Source organism: Scaptodrosophila lebanonensis, unplaced genomic scaffold, assembly GCF_003285725.1.
Source record: "Scaptodrosophila lebanonensis strain 11010-0011.00,11010-0021.00 unplaced genomic scaffold, SlebRS2 tig00000043-arrow-pilon, whole genome shotgun sequence".
Lineage (NCBI taxonomy): Eukaryota > Metazoa > Arthropoda > Insecta > Diptera > Drosophilidae > Scaptodrosophila > Scaptodrosophila lebanonensis.
Window position 1 is genome coordinate 11,309,547 of NW_022060545.1, and position 13,665 is coordinate 11,323,211.

Consider the following 13,665-nt stretch of genomic DNA (forward strand, 5'->3'; position numbering starts at 1 on the left):
AGTGCTGCCAGACTGCTTAAATTTTTATTTATTGGTTTCTTTGCATGTGAGAGAATTTTGACGCTTTCAATTTTAACCACTATTGCCAGTCATATGAAAATATTTTCAGTACCCAATTTAAATGTTATTTTTACGTATGAATTTTAGCTATAGTAATTGGCAGGCAAGACTGTAAAATATTTTCGAAACTGCGCCACAAATGTGACAAAGTCACATTTATCGGTATGACAATCGCCACAATCGCATTGTTTAGTGAATTGAAATTGCGATTATCGAATCCAATTTTATTTAGGCGCCATTACGTCATTCCATAAATTAATTAACATTTTGACAAAGCCGTTAAATATTTTATATCTAAGTATTAGGTCAAATTTAAATATTCCGGTTAAAGCATTTCAACTTGTACTAGATCCATTTTCAACGTTACTAGTTACATGTAAATAGATAAAGCACCTGCGAGTAGTCATCTGCTTATTTTTTTAAAGTTTCGTTTATATTATTGAAAATATTCAGCTTCCAGTATAATTGATATTCCTATTAAAATAATAAACATAAATGCAGGGGCTGTAGACTGCACTTGTTTCGTAAAGTATAAACTATTGGTCGTTTCTTTACAAATTTCTAAAAAAAAATCAACTTGAAATATATTTTTAAATCTATAATAGAATATGAGAATACAAAAATTATAATAAGTTTGAAATTACAATTTTCAACCCTTTTAATATTAATACATTTTTTCCTCATTTCCAGCATTGCAAATTGCATTTAAGTAAAAAGTCAACAAATGTGAATAAACATATTTGCAATTATTTGATTATTGGTTAAAGCAATAAATTATTGTTATTCCCAATCAGTTATTTCGTTAATCCAACATCTGTTTAATAATAATGCGATAATGATTTATATTTAAAACACATTTATTCAAAAATTCGTGCATATTTAAACATTAACTAACAAACCGCCACGGAATGTTTACATTTTACAGAATATATGTTAAGATACAAATGGGACCAATTCAATTGGGACGTAGCAGTAAGAGTAATTGGTAAATAATACAGGGTATTACAGCAATTGAGAGACACGGCTAACACTTATCGTTTAGAAACTTATCAACCATTAACACAATATTGAAAGCGTATTAGGTATAAAACAATTTGGACTAATTTGCATACACGTATGCGCTTTTCAACCCCAAAAGCTGTTGTGTTCGGCCGTCTTTAACTATTTTCATAAAACAAATGTTATTCTATTGGATGTGTTTATACAAGAGTGTGTGTTGTATGTGTATTTGTGTGTGTGTGTTTGTGTGCTGATTTAGACCGCGGAAGGTGCTAAAAAAATGATTTAGAAATTATAAATAGCAAGACGAAAGTTGAAAAGGATCGAACAGACAAAATTCGACAATTCGCTGTTATTAATTGGCCTTGACGGAGGCCCCTAAAGTGTATGCGGTCTAAATCCGTCTTGAGCGCTATTTCAAAAAGTTAATCATCTCGATAATCTTATTGCGGTTTTTATGCATGTATGCCTTCGTATGCCACAGCATGTTGATAAGCTTCTGATCGTTTTTCTCATCCATAGCAATGTCCTCGCTCAGTTGGGGATTGAATCTGAAATATGGTATGCCAATAGTGCTGCACCAGGCGCGTGCACGATCAACGACACGACCATCAGAGCAGGTGGCTTGGTCCACGAGTAAGTTGCCTATGCAGAAAATAGGTAAACATTAATTGATAAATTAAGCAATTAAGAAAAATGTATTATGCGATTTCGGATCACGTCCAAATGTCAAAGTCTTTACGGTTTTGAAATAGTCAGACATTAGTTCGTTCACTTTTGAAATATTTTTATACATTAATTGCAAATTAAAAAACATCAGATTTATTAGAATCAGATGTCTACGCGTTAGAATTTCCACATTGTAGGTGTCTAAATAATATTGAATGTATGCGTTCCTATTTAAAATAAATTCTCAATGCATTGAATTATTTGATTTCATAGATTTGTTATCATTTAAAGCTTCGCGTCAAAATAAAGAACGTCAACTTTTACGCATCAGATGCCTATCCGTCAGCTTGTTTATCTTAAAATTAAGATAAAAGGAAACACATAGAATTTAATGTATCAGATACAGACATATACCCAGATACCATCTGAAATATGGTATCAGATCAGATATATACATTAAATTACGTTACTCCAGAATGAAAAGTAAATAAGAAATGTCAGAATTATATGCGTCAATATGTCTTTTCCATAGTTTGTACGTATTTTGTATCTATCTTTGTATCTACCGATCAGAAATGTATTGTTCGTCTTTCTAAGGTATTAATATCTGATTCGACATATGTGTATTTTCGCCCCGAGTACAGAGTTTCGCTCTTAGCTTTTAATTTGAATTGCAGGCACCACTTACCAATGGTAGATATTCCGTAAGCTAATTTCGCCGTGTCCCAAATGCTCTCCGGACGGAATACATCGATATCCTTGAGCTCTGTGACGGGTATGTGTCCAGTGCCGAGTGAAACCACAACTGAGACGGGAATAACCTCCGATTCACGGCCGACGCTACGCAAAGCGCTGTTGTATTCGTGAATTTCCGTCATAGCATCTAAAGTGGGATTATTGGCGATTAGGCCGCCGTCCAGAAAACGACCGAACGCACGGAAATAGGAAGGTGCAGCACCTGTAGCACGAGCCGCACGCCAAACCAGTTGCTCCTCAGGCGGTGGTGGCGGAATACGGCGGTTGCCTACGAACACAAATATTTTGTAGAGATTTTAAATTAAATTTTATTAAAATTCACAATCCCACTCACTTATGGAAGTCACGATGCCCAGAATGTCACTGGCGCTGGTATAGTTGCGAAATAGATGCAAGTCGACAGGTTTACGATCCGCCATCACACCCGTCACCATTATCTTTGGATGCTTGATGTCCGTCATTACATTGAACTCGCCCAGATTGTCCTTCAGTATGGACTCGAAATACTCACTGGGATAAGGACGTGAGCCCACGAAGCATTGTTCCTTCATGCGCAGATACAGACCCATGCATTGCCGCATTGTCTTGCCACAGCCCAGACCCAGGGCCAAAATACCGCCCGTACTGGTGCCGGCAATCCAATCAAACATATGAATGATGGGTGTGCGTGACAATTTCTCCACTTCGAGCAGCATCTGCACGAGCACGAGACCCCTAATGCCGCCACCATCCAAGCAAAGCAGACGACCACGGCCATAGGGTTTGTCACCCACCTCGGCCGCAATGGGCGATGTAGGTGAAGGCAGTTGTTCGGGACTGGCCACACCGGGCGTACTGGCAACGGCACTGGCCAGACTGCCGGATGAACCATCCTTTACGATCTCGTCAGCATTCACTTTGGTGGTAAACATGCCAAGCAGGGCGTCCATAATGCTTTGACCCTTTTGCTCCTTCTCCGTGTCAACTACGACGGGGATTCTGAAAGCAAAAATGAATTAGGTTCACGGATTTAACATTGAACGAATACTAAAAAGCAAAAAAAAACAGAACTTTTTCACATCCAATGATTTTTTGCGAGCTTTAAATACAAAAATTAAAAAAAATAAAAATGTTAATAGCATCTGAATTAATACCAATTATTATTAAAATTTCGCTGTCCCTAGCTGCTCGACATTCAAACGAACAAAAATTCAAAATTTAACTTCAAACTTACTGTGGTTGCGGCATTTGCTTTTCGATAAAATCATTGGCCGCAGCGCCCAAAAAGCCACCCACCATTTGTCGACTGGTGGAGGCCAACATGTTTTCAATATGTTCGCGTTGCTCGACATATTCTGTCGGCTCCGGTGGTATGCCGTTGTATGTGCCTTTGGCATGGCAGCCAGGTGGACATTTGGAGCTGGAATCGGAACAGCGTTTGGCACCGACCGAATGCAATATGTAAAGTATTTCATCTTCTTTATTGTCGCTTGTTTCGGTGCCCACCATATGACGAGGCGTCTTGCCATCTTTGTTCTTCAAATTGATGTCACATCCAAACACCACCAGGCATTGTACAATGGGCACTAGTTTCTTTTCAATTGCAATATGTAAAGCAGAATTTCCCTCATTATCCAACACATCGATATCGGCATCGTGGGCAAGCAAAGTGACGACGCATTCGAAGCGATTGCGTGCCACCATCACATGCAGAGCGGTGCGTCCATCAAAGTTTGTGGCGTTCACATCACAGCCCTCCATGATCAGAGCGTGCAATGTTTCGCGGGAGGAGCACCAGTGGAGGGGTGTGCCGCCATATTTCATATCCTGTGTGTAGAGTTTGCTCGCATTGGTGCGCAAAAAGGAAGCCACAGATGTGGGTGTGGAGGTTTTGTACAATTTGCTGATATTCTTGGCATTTAAATTAACATCGGCGCCGGCCAGCAACAAAGCCTTAACGCAATCCGGCTTGTCTGAGACACAGGCCAAGTGGAGCGGTGTATAGCCATCCGAATTCAAATGGTTTAAATTGACTGTTGATTTTTCAGTGAGAAGCTACAAAGAGCGAATATAAATAATATAAAAATATTTGTTTTAAGCTACGTTTCCCGTTCTAAAACTTACATTTATTATTTCTTTGGTGGTGCTGGCAGCATAATGAAACACGGAGTTGCTGTTAATATCCAAATGCTCGATTTTGCAGAGGGGCAACAGTACCTTTACCATTTCAATATGGCTCTGTTTGATGGCCAACTGAAATGGCGACATGAGACTAGTGTGATCGGCATGATCGACGCATTGCAAGACCTTCGGATTGCTTATGTAGTCAACCAAATTGAAAAAGGCAATCAGATGAGTCAGCGACCATGACGGATTCTCCGATAGTGCGTCGCAAACCTTTTGCAGGCCATTGACATTATAGTACTGCGAAAGGTGAAAAAGGTAAGGGTGTGTTTTGAATAATTATCCAACCTATGACTCACCTCCTTGACAATGCTGACAAAGACGGGCAAACGTTGCATAAACGCATTGAACTTATCTTCCGCCTCTTGCTGCACAGGCGAGCGATATAGACTAAAGGATGTGGTATTTGAGTCTGATGTGGGACGTTGCAATACAATTTCATAATTGGAGCGCTTATCGTTGGTATTATAGGGCGGTGCAAACAGGACCATAGCATCATCGCGTGCCAAGACCTGCAACGTTCCCAGCGATTCGCTTTTTATTTCTACAACCTTATTGGGTGGATAGTCCCCGCCAAGCAGACGCTGAAGTACTGCAGATTAGATGAAAATAAATATGAGTAATGCATAATAAATCACACAGCACCACAATGAACAACAACAAGCTACAAAGCTACAGGGACATCAAAACATTGGAAATTGTTTCAATAGAGTTTAGTCTATACCCAGGCCTGATGCGAGCGCTCCAAATGCCATCCACGACATTCCTAATTTTGTTGACTTGTTGATGACGTCGATGATGATGAGTTCTGCTGATTTTTTCTAAAGATGCTGCTTTGAACTTTGTAACTTGCTTGCTTGCTTAGTTTATGTTTTGTGAGAGGGCAAATTTTTATGTTAATGTGTGTGTTGTGACCTGTTAATGTTTTCATTTGTTTTTTTTATGTGCGTGATGATGAACCTGGCGCGAAGTACAAGAGAATATTAATAGTACTTATATAGTGGGTATTAAAATAGTTTTTGGTATGCTAATTGCGCGCTTGTTATCAGTGTAAGAGCACGCGCAGTGCAGCAAAATGGAAAGAAAATCAATAACAACATCCGACTGATACAAACACACGGAGATACATTTTGCGCCGGTATTTGCAAAAGCTTTGGACCCCGCATCAGTGAACGTTAAACGGACCAATCATGACTCAACAACAAATTCACATTCTAGAAATAAGATCAAGTGATTACATGCTATATGCACATACTATATACATATGCTTAGTTCCTATATATGTACTATGTATGTACATACATATATGAGATGCCAGTTGGGCGCTCACTGCTCTGATGGCGTGTCGTATTCGTTTACGAGTATATTCCTCTCTTACCGCTACGAATTTCTTACGTGTTTTCCCCCTTTATAACGCACAGTAAATCGATAGTGGGGCTAATTTAGCTACCAAGCACGATATGAGATATATGAAAGGAAGGTGATTAATGCTGCACATGATAAAAATTATAGCCACCAACAAGAACAAAAGAGTTTTGCGTATGTATGCACATTGTTTGTGTAATATTGCTAACCATTCAACATTGTGTTGTCTTATGCGCTTCGCTCCACACAAAACTGTTATTGTTTTAGCACACTGTATTTGTAATAAATTTGTTTGTTGTCACTGAAATTTGTTTAAAAATTATCAACTAGAAGCGCCTCTGCCTTCTCCGTTCCTTTGCAAACTTGCCAAGCTTTGTATTTGCAATAAATAGTGCTGACATAGATTACTAGAAACACGAGTGAGGCTGCCACCCCGCAAAAAACGATAACATATTTATCGTGGGAATTATGCGGTAAATTCAGAATTTTGTAATTTAATAAATGCATTGAAGAAATAAAAGGTTGGTCAGTTTAACAATTATTGTCAGCAATTACTATGATTATTCATCGCCTACCAATGATAATGATAAACTAAACAATCGTTTTGCACTCTTTACAATTTTTTTGAATGTTTTAAGAAACAAACAAATATATAGAGCAGACTTTTAAATCATTAATTCTTTAATAAATTGTTTTAAAAATGTGTAAAGGCAAATTCTACCTAGCTATTGGTTCGATATCGATGGCAATAATGATGATTATAAGAAAGACGAATGTTATTCGATATGTGTGCGAGCACTACACGTGACAAAGTAACAGGTACATAAATATTACTCACCTCTTTATTTTAATAGATGTTAACTGTTTCAGGTGCGAAATTTCAAGCAAAATCTATAAAAATAAATTAAATAAATTATGCTCGTTAAGTTCTTAACAAAATTTGACGTTTCCAAATTTTAAGCACGTAATCTTTGCATAAATTCGCGCTGCATAGTTTCGGCATTCAACCTTTTATACTTTTTGCGAGATTTGAAGGCGTATAAATATTGCCGCAGCGTGGAGAGGAGAACAAGAACAGCAGCCGCAATAGCAACAGTGCAGTTAAAACGCGCATACCAAGTAAGTAGTGTAAAAGGAGAAGGCTGCAAGAGACAAGCAATAGCATAAGTTTGGCAAGGGCGGCGACGAAAAACAACAACGACAACCATAGGTTTTAGTCCGGCTATTTGTCTGTTTGACTGTGTGGGTGGGTGGCGTGCGAGGTGCGCAGTGGGTGGCGACCCCCCCCCAAGGGCACGGTAACCGCAGAAAGGTGTCGTAAGTGTAGATGTTGTTGTTGTGTTGTTGTTCTTGTTGTAGCTGCAATGGCCATTGTATCTGTTGGAAATATTCTAGACTTAATGCTGCGCGTATTTTTTTATTTACCACTGACACGGTCTCGTGATTCATAGCTCAGTCATTTTGACGTCACTATGCAAATATCTGAAATTATAATTATATTTTTGTTGTTTTGTTTTGTTTGCCTAACAGGTAACGCCACTGAATAGCCATGCAAAACAATCCCAGTCCACAGCTGCCCTGCAAGGGCATTTTAAAGACTTCCAGCAGTTTCGATAAGTCCGGCGCCAGGTGAGTGCTAATGCGAGCATTCAACTTTGACCTTTTCGACAAATTGGTGTTAATCCGTTCCATTTTTGAATAGTTTTCGCAAAAGCGCCAAATTCGATGAACTGAACGTTTTACAGACGTTTCATCCGGCTGACAAGGATTACGGACACATGAAAATCGATGAGCCGAAAACGCCATATAACTATTCGGAGCAATACGGTGAGAACAGAGACGAGCTGGACACGGAATTATTAGTGGAAAAGTATGGCACTTAATAAAAATGAAAGTGATCCGAGATTTCTAATTATCTTTAATTATACTTAAAGGTTACGTATAGCGGCTACCTCCCAACAGTCTTCCCAAAGCGTAGATGAAGGTTCTTCCGGCGATGACACGCCCGTAAGCGAAGAGGAACGACGTAAGTCTGAAGCATATCAAATCGAATATGTATATTAAATCTACTGTAAACATTGCAGAAAGACGTCGTGAGTTCGAGCGACGCCGTAAAGCACATTACCGGGAATTTGAGGCCGTGAAATTGGCTCGCAAGCTCATACAGGAAGAGGATGACGATGATGGTGATGACGCGGCAGGCGCCAGCACCAGTGGTTGTGCGACCAGGAGTGTGGCGCAAGATGCTGCTGCAGCTGTGGCCGCCGCTACCGGCACTGCAACAACTGCAACCGCCTGCTTTGCCAGCAGTTCAAGCCAAAAAACGACAAAAAAATCAACAAGTAGCACCGGCAGCAATATGGATGTTGAACAATCTCATAACTAAGAGCCATGTCAGGGAGACATTAACAATAATAGGCATATGAGAAAGGCGCTCAGGCTGGCAGTGATGTTGTGAATTGTAACAAATGTGTTGAAGATGATAATGATAATTGATTTCGAGTGGAAATTAGTGGCTGCCGTTCCAAAACTGTTCTTAATTGTTAACGCCAGCATATACATAACTAAAGTAATAATAAAATAACTGAAATTCTAGTTACAAAATGCAATTTTAACAACTGTGCACGATAGATACATGAATATTACATTAAACACAAAAAACAAAACTCAAATGTGTAGCGTACATAAAGTAAACATTTTTTTAAATTTACGCCTTGTACAATACAAACCCATAAAGTTTTGAGCCCAAGCGTAACGCATTTAATTTTCAACACAACACAGAAAGAATAATAAACAAAAAGTGCCACAAAAATGTAAAAATTAAATATAAAGCTCTCCGTCTTCAACGGCAACTTCAAAAATTTGTTGTAATTGATGACGAAAAAATTTAATAATTACTTTTGCCTTATTTTTAGTTATTTATTATACCATTATTATTACTATTATTGTGTGAACAACATAGTTTTTAGCAATTATTATGAGAATTTGAATAAAACAAATGCTAACTGCAAAAATTTGCAAAACAAATCAAACAATAAGTGTTGGGTTTCTTTTCGCTGCGGGTATTCTAAAAAAAACAAAGAATAAGCAAAAAATGCCACGACAATGTGTCAACACGATTTCTGAATACCATATGCCGCTCTTTATCTCCCCCAACAACAGCTTATGAATTAGACCATTTCACATATCAAGATTTCTGACATAAGCTGCTATATATTAAATATTAACTGTAAGATGTGCAAATTAATTCAAACTACAATGTGGATTTTCTTCTCGTTGCGAGTATTCAAAAACTTGCCATTTATTTTTGTTTAATTATTTAGTTTTTCATAGTTGTCGTACATGATTGATTGTTTTGGTTATAATATATATAATTGTATATGTATATAACACAATACAGTTTATAGGTTTTGTTCTAGCTGGGCGCATTTTTGATTTGTGTCAAGTCCGAGTGTTTGTTTGATTTGGGTTGTGTTTCGAGCGACAAAAGACGCGCGCAAAACGCGCGCACAAAACTCGCGCATTGCACAAAGGCAATAAACAAAGGCATCCTCATATTATTATTTATTGCTGAGGTCTATTTACAAAGGTTGTTATTGCAATTAATGGTGTTGTTGTTGTTGTTGTTGCAGTCAACCATTTTATAAATAACACCTCATTGCAATTGGCGAATTGCGATGCGCGCTTTTGGAGCGTTTTAATTTTTTTTTTTTGCGTCGTCACACAGTCGAATTGAGATTATTATATTTTATATACATGGATTGCTAGCCCACTGACAAAACTATTCGTAAATCGTATATATGTATAACTTACTTAACGGTTAATTGACATTTTTTTATATCATCTGCTTGGTTAATAATATGTATGTATATAAAGAAATATTTCATGCAAACTCAAAACGTTAAACAATAAATCTTGGAAGCGTTTTCAGCAGCGCGCATAACAATCGGCACGTGAGATATGGCCAGCACTTGAACTATGGCCGGGCCTTATCAATTCAATTTACAATTATTATTTATTGGCTGGCACATAGTTGAAGGCCTCCATGAGTGCTGAGAGCATACGGGACTGCTCGAACTTGCTTTTCACAATAAAATATATATTAATATTTAAAAATTGTGTTAGTTTAAAGAAAAAAATTACAAATTGAACTTTCGTTTTTCATTTTCCATTAGAATTAAGTCCGTTTCATGTCCATTTCATTTGCTAGGTATCGTCGCTATATAAATTAGTAAGTCGCTAAAATATATATATATATAAACATTTTATACTATATATATGCATATGCTCCAATATAGTATAGATATATATAACACGTAATTATATTTGCTGGCTTGCTTATGGCTTGCTTAATCTCTAAGACCGATTGTTTATAGTTTCTTTCTATAAATCCTTCTCAACATGGAGTTCCCGTGTCGCTGTCGGCATTATCCTCAATGTGGCCGCTCAGTTTTTGAGTTTAGTCGGACTTGGGGCGCACATTAATTATAGGTTCGGATAGCGGCATGGGAACCACCGATTCTTTAAACTAAGAGGCACTTTTTGCGCTCATATTCGTTTCGTAGTTATATATACTTGTAGTAGCTTCGTTAGTCATAAGTAACAATTTGTTAACAGATATATAGCATAAAGTTTCGTTAGTTGTCGTTTTAGTAACACATAATTCGTTATTTAATGTAATGCTCTCTATGAAGTGGGTTCCATTGAAATATTTTCTAAATCCTTTTTGTTTTCTTCATCTGCTTCGCTACATCCGGATTTGTAGCCAAAAAAAAAGTCCATAATCGTCAACAGCTTTAGGCCAACATGTGTTGAGTGCCTGGTGGCACCTTATAGCTTGGATAGGCGTTGTTCAGTTGGTGCTTGGCAAAGAAAGATGTGTAGTCCTAGAACGATTCAAATGATTACTCAATAGTATATATTTATATATAATTTGATTGTCTTAGGAACACTTACTCGATTCACCTTACGTGGACGGCAAACGGGGCCCAACGCCAATTGGCGACGTTCCTCGTTTTCGCGTGCAGCGGCCTCCTTGTACTCCGGTGGTGGCCATTTCAAATCTCCGCGCAATTTACTGCCTCCTGCAAAGATTGATGGAAGGATATATAGTATATAGTAGAAATTGTAATAAAATGTTTCAAATCGATATTGGGGGCCACTGCTATCTTTTCTCGTACACCTATTACGAAAAAGTTGCTATTCCTTTCCACAAGTCAAGCAAATGTAGCTGTAAAGAAGCTTTGTAGCTCCTTCGAGTGATCCTTGGGAACCTTTTTAATAACCAACGAATGGAAAGGTATACATCTATCTAACTCATTGAAAAAAATAAATAAGTTATATTTGTACTATATGTAGGAGTAAACAAAAACATATTTTTAATTCAGCAGAAATATAACTGAATCTTCAAAGATATAAATTTCTCGAATTATTTTTTATATTCAAAACAAAATTTAATATTATATTAAAAAAATTCCTATTGAATAGATTTGCAATTTAAAAAATGTATTTTTGAGATTGTTTCTAAACTATTTGTATTAGTAACAATAAGAAATATCAACAATGGTTTTAAATTAGAACAGAAACGAATTACAAACCAAGTATTATTAATGGAATATTTTGTAGAGGTTGAAAATTTGTCTTTTTGATAATAGTAATCAAAATGCGTAGAAAATTAATTTTGGTTGACATTTTATATAATATAATAAATAATAATTTAGAATTCTTGAACAGATAAAGTTGAAAACTGATAAGTCATGGGAGCTTTAATATGAAGAATACATAAACGCAATTATGAAAACACTGTTGAAAAGGTGATCTTAATTAGTAAACAGTTGGAAGTCTGAGAAAACAAGTGAGAAAATATTTCAGATCTACACAGTTATCTCTGTTTAGAATTTAGGTTGTTAAATATAGAAAAGCCAACCAAATTGAATGTATTAGAAGATAATACGACTATCTATCTGCCAACTGGATGAATATAATTTACATTTAGTTTTCCCAGCTAGCCAGATTAGCCACAGGCTAATAATACTTTAATAATAAGGTCAGCTTAATTCTGAAAAAGTGTGATATTTTTTAAAAGTAATAATAATAATGGCTTACCTTGATAACTAACGGCTGCTGGCTGCGAAGTGTAAACTGGCGCTGGTTGTTGGCTCACGGGTGCCTCCTTGCGCAGCGTTATAATGCCAGGACTGGCGCCACGATAGCTACCAGGGCCCGTTGCTGGCTGATACTGATCGGTTTGATCCTGGGAGTAGGGCTGCTGTGGCTGTGGCTGTTGTTGTTGTTGTTGCTGGGGCTGCGAATAAGAATTATATGGTGGTTGAGCATAAGTTTGGCCAACTCCATTTTGCTGTGGGTATTGTTGTTGTTGCTGTTGTTGCTGATAAGGTGGTTGTTGTTGCTGCTGCGACCACTGTGGCGCCGGTGGCTGCTGCTGCAGTTGTTGTTGCGGTTGTTGCCACTGCTGCTGTGGCGCCTGATAGGGTGCCTGATTTTGCTGTTGTGGCTGTTGCCACTGTTGCTGATAGGGTGCTCCAGGCTGTTGTGGTTGTTGTTGTTGTTGTTGCTGATTGTAGTTATCATAAATGGGCGCACCATATTGCTGCTGTGGTTGTTGTTGCTGCTGTGGCTTTTGGTGCGCCGTGCAAAATTCATGCAATACGTGATGATTTTTCAGGTGCCAAATTACAGGTTATGGGTGGTTGGTTGTTGTTGGTGGTTGATTGTTGGTTTGGTGTTGATGGATGGGTATAAAAACAACACAGAACACAGTACGTGTGGGTGGTATGTAGAAAGTAGACAGATAGAGAGATAGACAGATAAGACAATAGTACAGTTAGGCATAGAAACTAGTCTTTGACTTGTTAGTTAGGCAATGGCGAATTTTGATTTTTGCTCAAAGCAGCGTCGCAGTTTACAACTGAAATGTTTAGAGAATAAGCAGAGCGGAGAAAAGCTGATGTTAATGGCAGCCCAAAGATCGGAATTAGTAGTAAGCTTATAAGCAAAATGTAAAAAGTGTAATAAGGACTAATCGTAGGTATTTACTTAATAATTATAACGAGTTGGAGTTGATGAGGTAAGCAATCGAACAAAAGCATGGGATGAAAGCCTTAAAAAAGTTTAATAAATTAATTGACTATAACTAAAGGCCTTTTAATAATCACATATTTATTATATTATTCTAATTATTGTTTGTAATTAGAAATATGCTCATTTATATTTTTTTCTTTAAAATTTTTTTAGTTACATTTTTTAATTGATATTAAAAAGCAATTTTAAGTATTTTATTTTAAAATCAATTACAAACTAAAGCCAATATGTAATTTAGAAACTTATACTGGTCACATTTATATATTAAATAAACTCAAAGCTTTATTAAAACCACAGCACGTAGTAGTACTCTTTGTCTATGAATTTTAAAATGTTTGCAGAAATTCAGTAATATGTATTTTTAATGCTAAGTACTCCAGTCTTTACATTATCGATAACTACAAATTCTCACATGTTTAAGCTGTACGATCATTTGGCACAGTTTATACCTCGAAGGGAAGATTGGTTCAATAAACTTCAATTGAGAAGGCAGCAGATCAGGTTTTGAGATCTGATCTGAACATGTAGATTTCATTTTTATATCTTTAGAAA

At 37.2% G+C, this 13,665-nt stretch overlaps 3 protein-coding genes across 7 annotated transcripts in view; 1 reads left to right on the plus strand and 2 right to left on the minus strand.

Moving 5' to 3' along the window:
• Positions 1-899: 899 nt before the first annotated feature.
• On the minus strand, positions 900-6,368 carry LOC115622773 (85/88 kDa calcium-independent phospholipase A2). Of its 2 annotated transcripts, XM_030516828.1 has the most exons (8): positions 6,222-6,354; positions 5,372-5,607; positions 4,947-5,239; positions 4,588-4,887; positions 3,698-4,518; positions 2,819-3,462; positions 2,417-2,752; positions 900-1,704 (listed from the first exon to the last, which is right to left on the minus strand). In XM_030516828.1, exons 2-8 carry the CDS (start codon positions 5,409-5,411, stop codon positions 1,472-1,474), a joined length of 2,667 nt encoding a protein of 888 aa, XP_030372688.1. In that variant the 5' UTR covers positions 5,412-5,607; positions 6,222-6,354; the 3' UTR covers positions 900-1,471. The 2 variants fall into 2 exon arrangements, with proteins under 2 accessions (XP_030372688.1, XP_030372689.1); XM_030516829.1 differs by lacking the exon at positions 5,372-5,607 and having other exon boundaries at positions 6,222-6,368.
• A 382-nt stretch (positions 6,369-6,750) lies between these two features.
• LOC115622819 (protein phosphatase inhibitor 2) lies at positions 6,751-8,607 on the plus strand. 2 transcript variants are annotated; one of them, XM_030516893.1, is made up of 6 exons: positions 6,751-6,824; positions 6,883-7,131; positions 7,543-7,641; positions 7,715-7,882; positions 7,947-8,038; positions 8,097-8,607. In XM_030516893.1, exons 3-6 carry the CDS (start codon positions 7,562-7,564, stop codon positions 8,396-8,398), a joined length of 642 nt encoding a protein of 213 aa, XP_030372753.1. In that variant the 5' UTR covers positions 6,751-6,824; positions 6,883-7,131; positions 7,543-7,561; the 3' UTR covers positions 8,399-8,607. The 2 variants fall into 2 exon arrangements, with proteins under 2 accessions (XP_030372753.1, XP_030372752.1); XM_030516892.1 differs by having other exon boundaries at positions 6,763-6,831.
• Positions 8,608-9,277: 670 nt separating this feature from the next.
• Positions 9,278-13,665, minus strand: part of LOC115623112 (putative uncharacterized protein DDB_G0271606) — a 29,725-nt gene continuing 25,337 nt past the window's right edge. For all 3 annotated transcript variants that reach the window (XM_030517319.1, XM_030517320.1, XM_030517321.1), the window contains 3 exons: positions 12,118-12,649; positions 10,969-11,096; positions 9,278-10,898 (listed from right to left, as the gene is read on the minus strand). In XM_030517319.1, the coding sequence (XP_030373179.1) occupies positions 10,809-10,898; positions 10,969-11,096; positions 12,118-12,649 (750 nt within the window). In that variant the 3' untranslated portion in view covers positions 9,278-10,808. The remainder of the gene's footprint in view (positions 10,899-10,968; positions 11,097-12,117; positions 12,650-13,665) is intronic.

Coding starts and splice junctions, on each gene's coding strand:
- LOC115622773 (XM_030516828.1), bottom strand. CDS start 5,411: ATGTCGTGGATGGCATTTGGAGCGCTCGCATCAGGCCTGG. Junction 4,519..4,587: donor CCACCAAAGAAATAATAAAT/GTAAGTTTTAGA, acceptor CGCTCTTTGTAG/CTTCTCACTGAAAAATCAAC. Junction 1,705..2,416: donor TTACGGAATATCTACCATTG/GTAAGTGGTGCC, acceptor TTTTCTGCATAG/GCAACTTACTCGTGGACCAA.
- LOC115622819 (XM_030516893.1), top strand. CDS start 7,562: ATGCAAAACAATCCCAGTCCACAGCTGCCCTGCAAGGGCATTTTAAAG. Junction 7,642..7,714: donor TTCGATAAGTCCGGCGCCAG/GTGAGTGCTAAT, acceptor ATTTTTGAATAG/TTTTCGCAAAAGCGCCAAAT. Junction 8,039..8,096: donor CGTAAGCGAAGAGGAACGAC/GTAAGTCTGAAG, acceptor TAAACATTGCAG/AAAGACGTCGTGAGTTCGAG.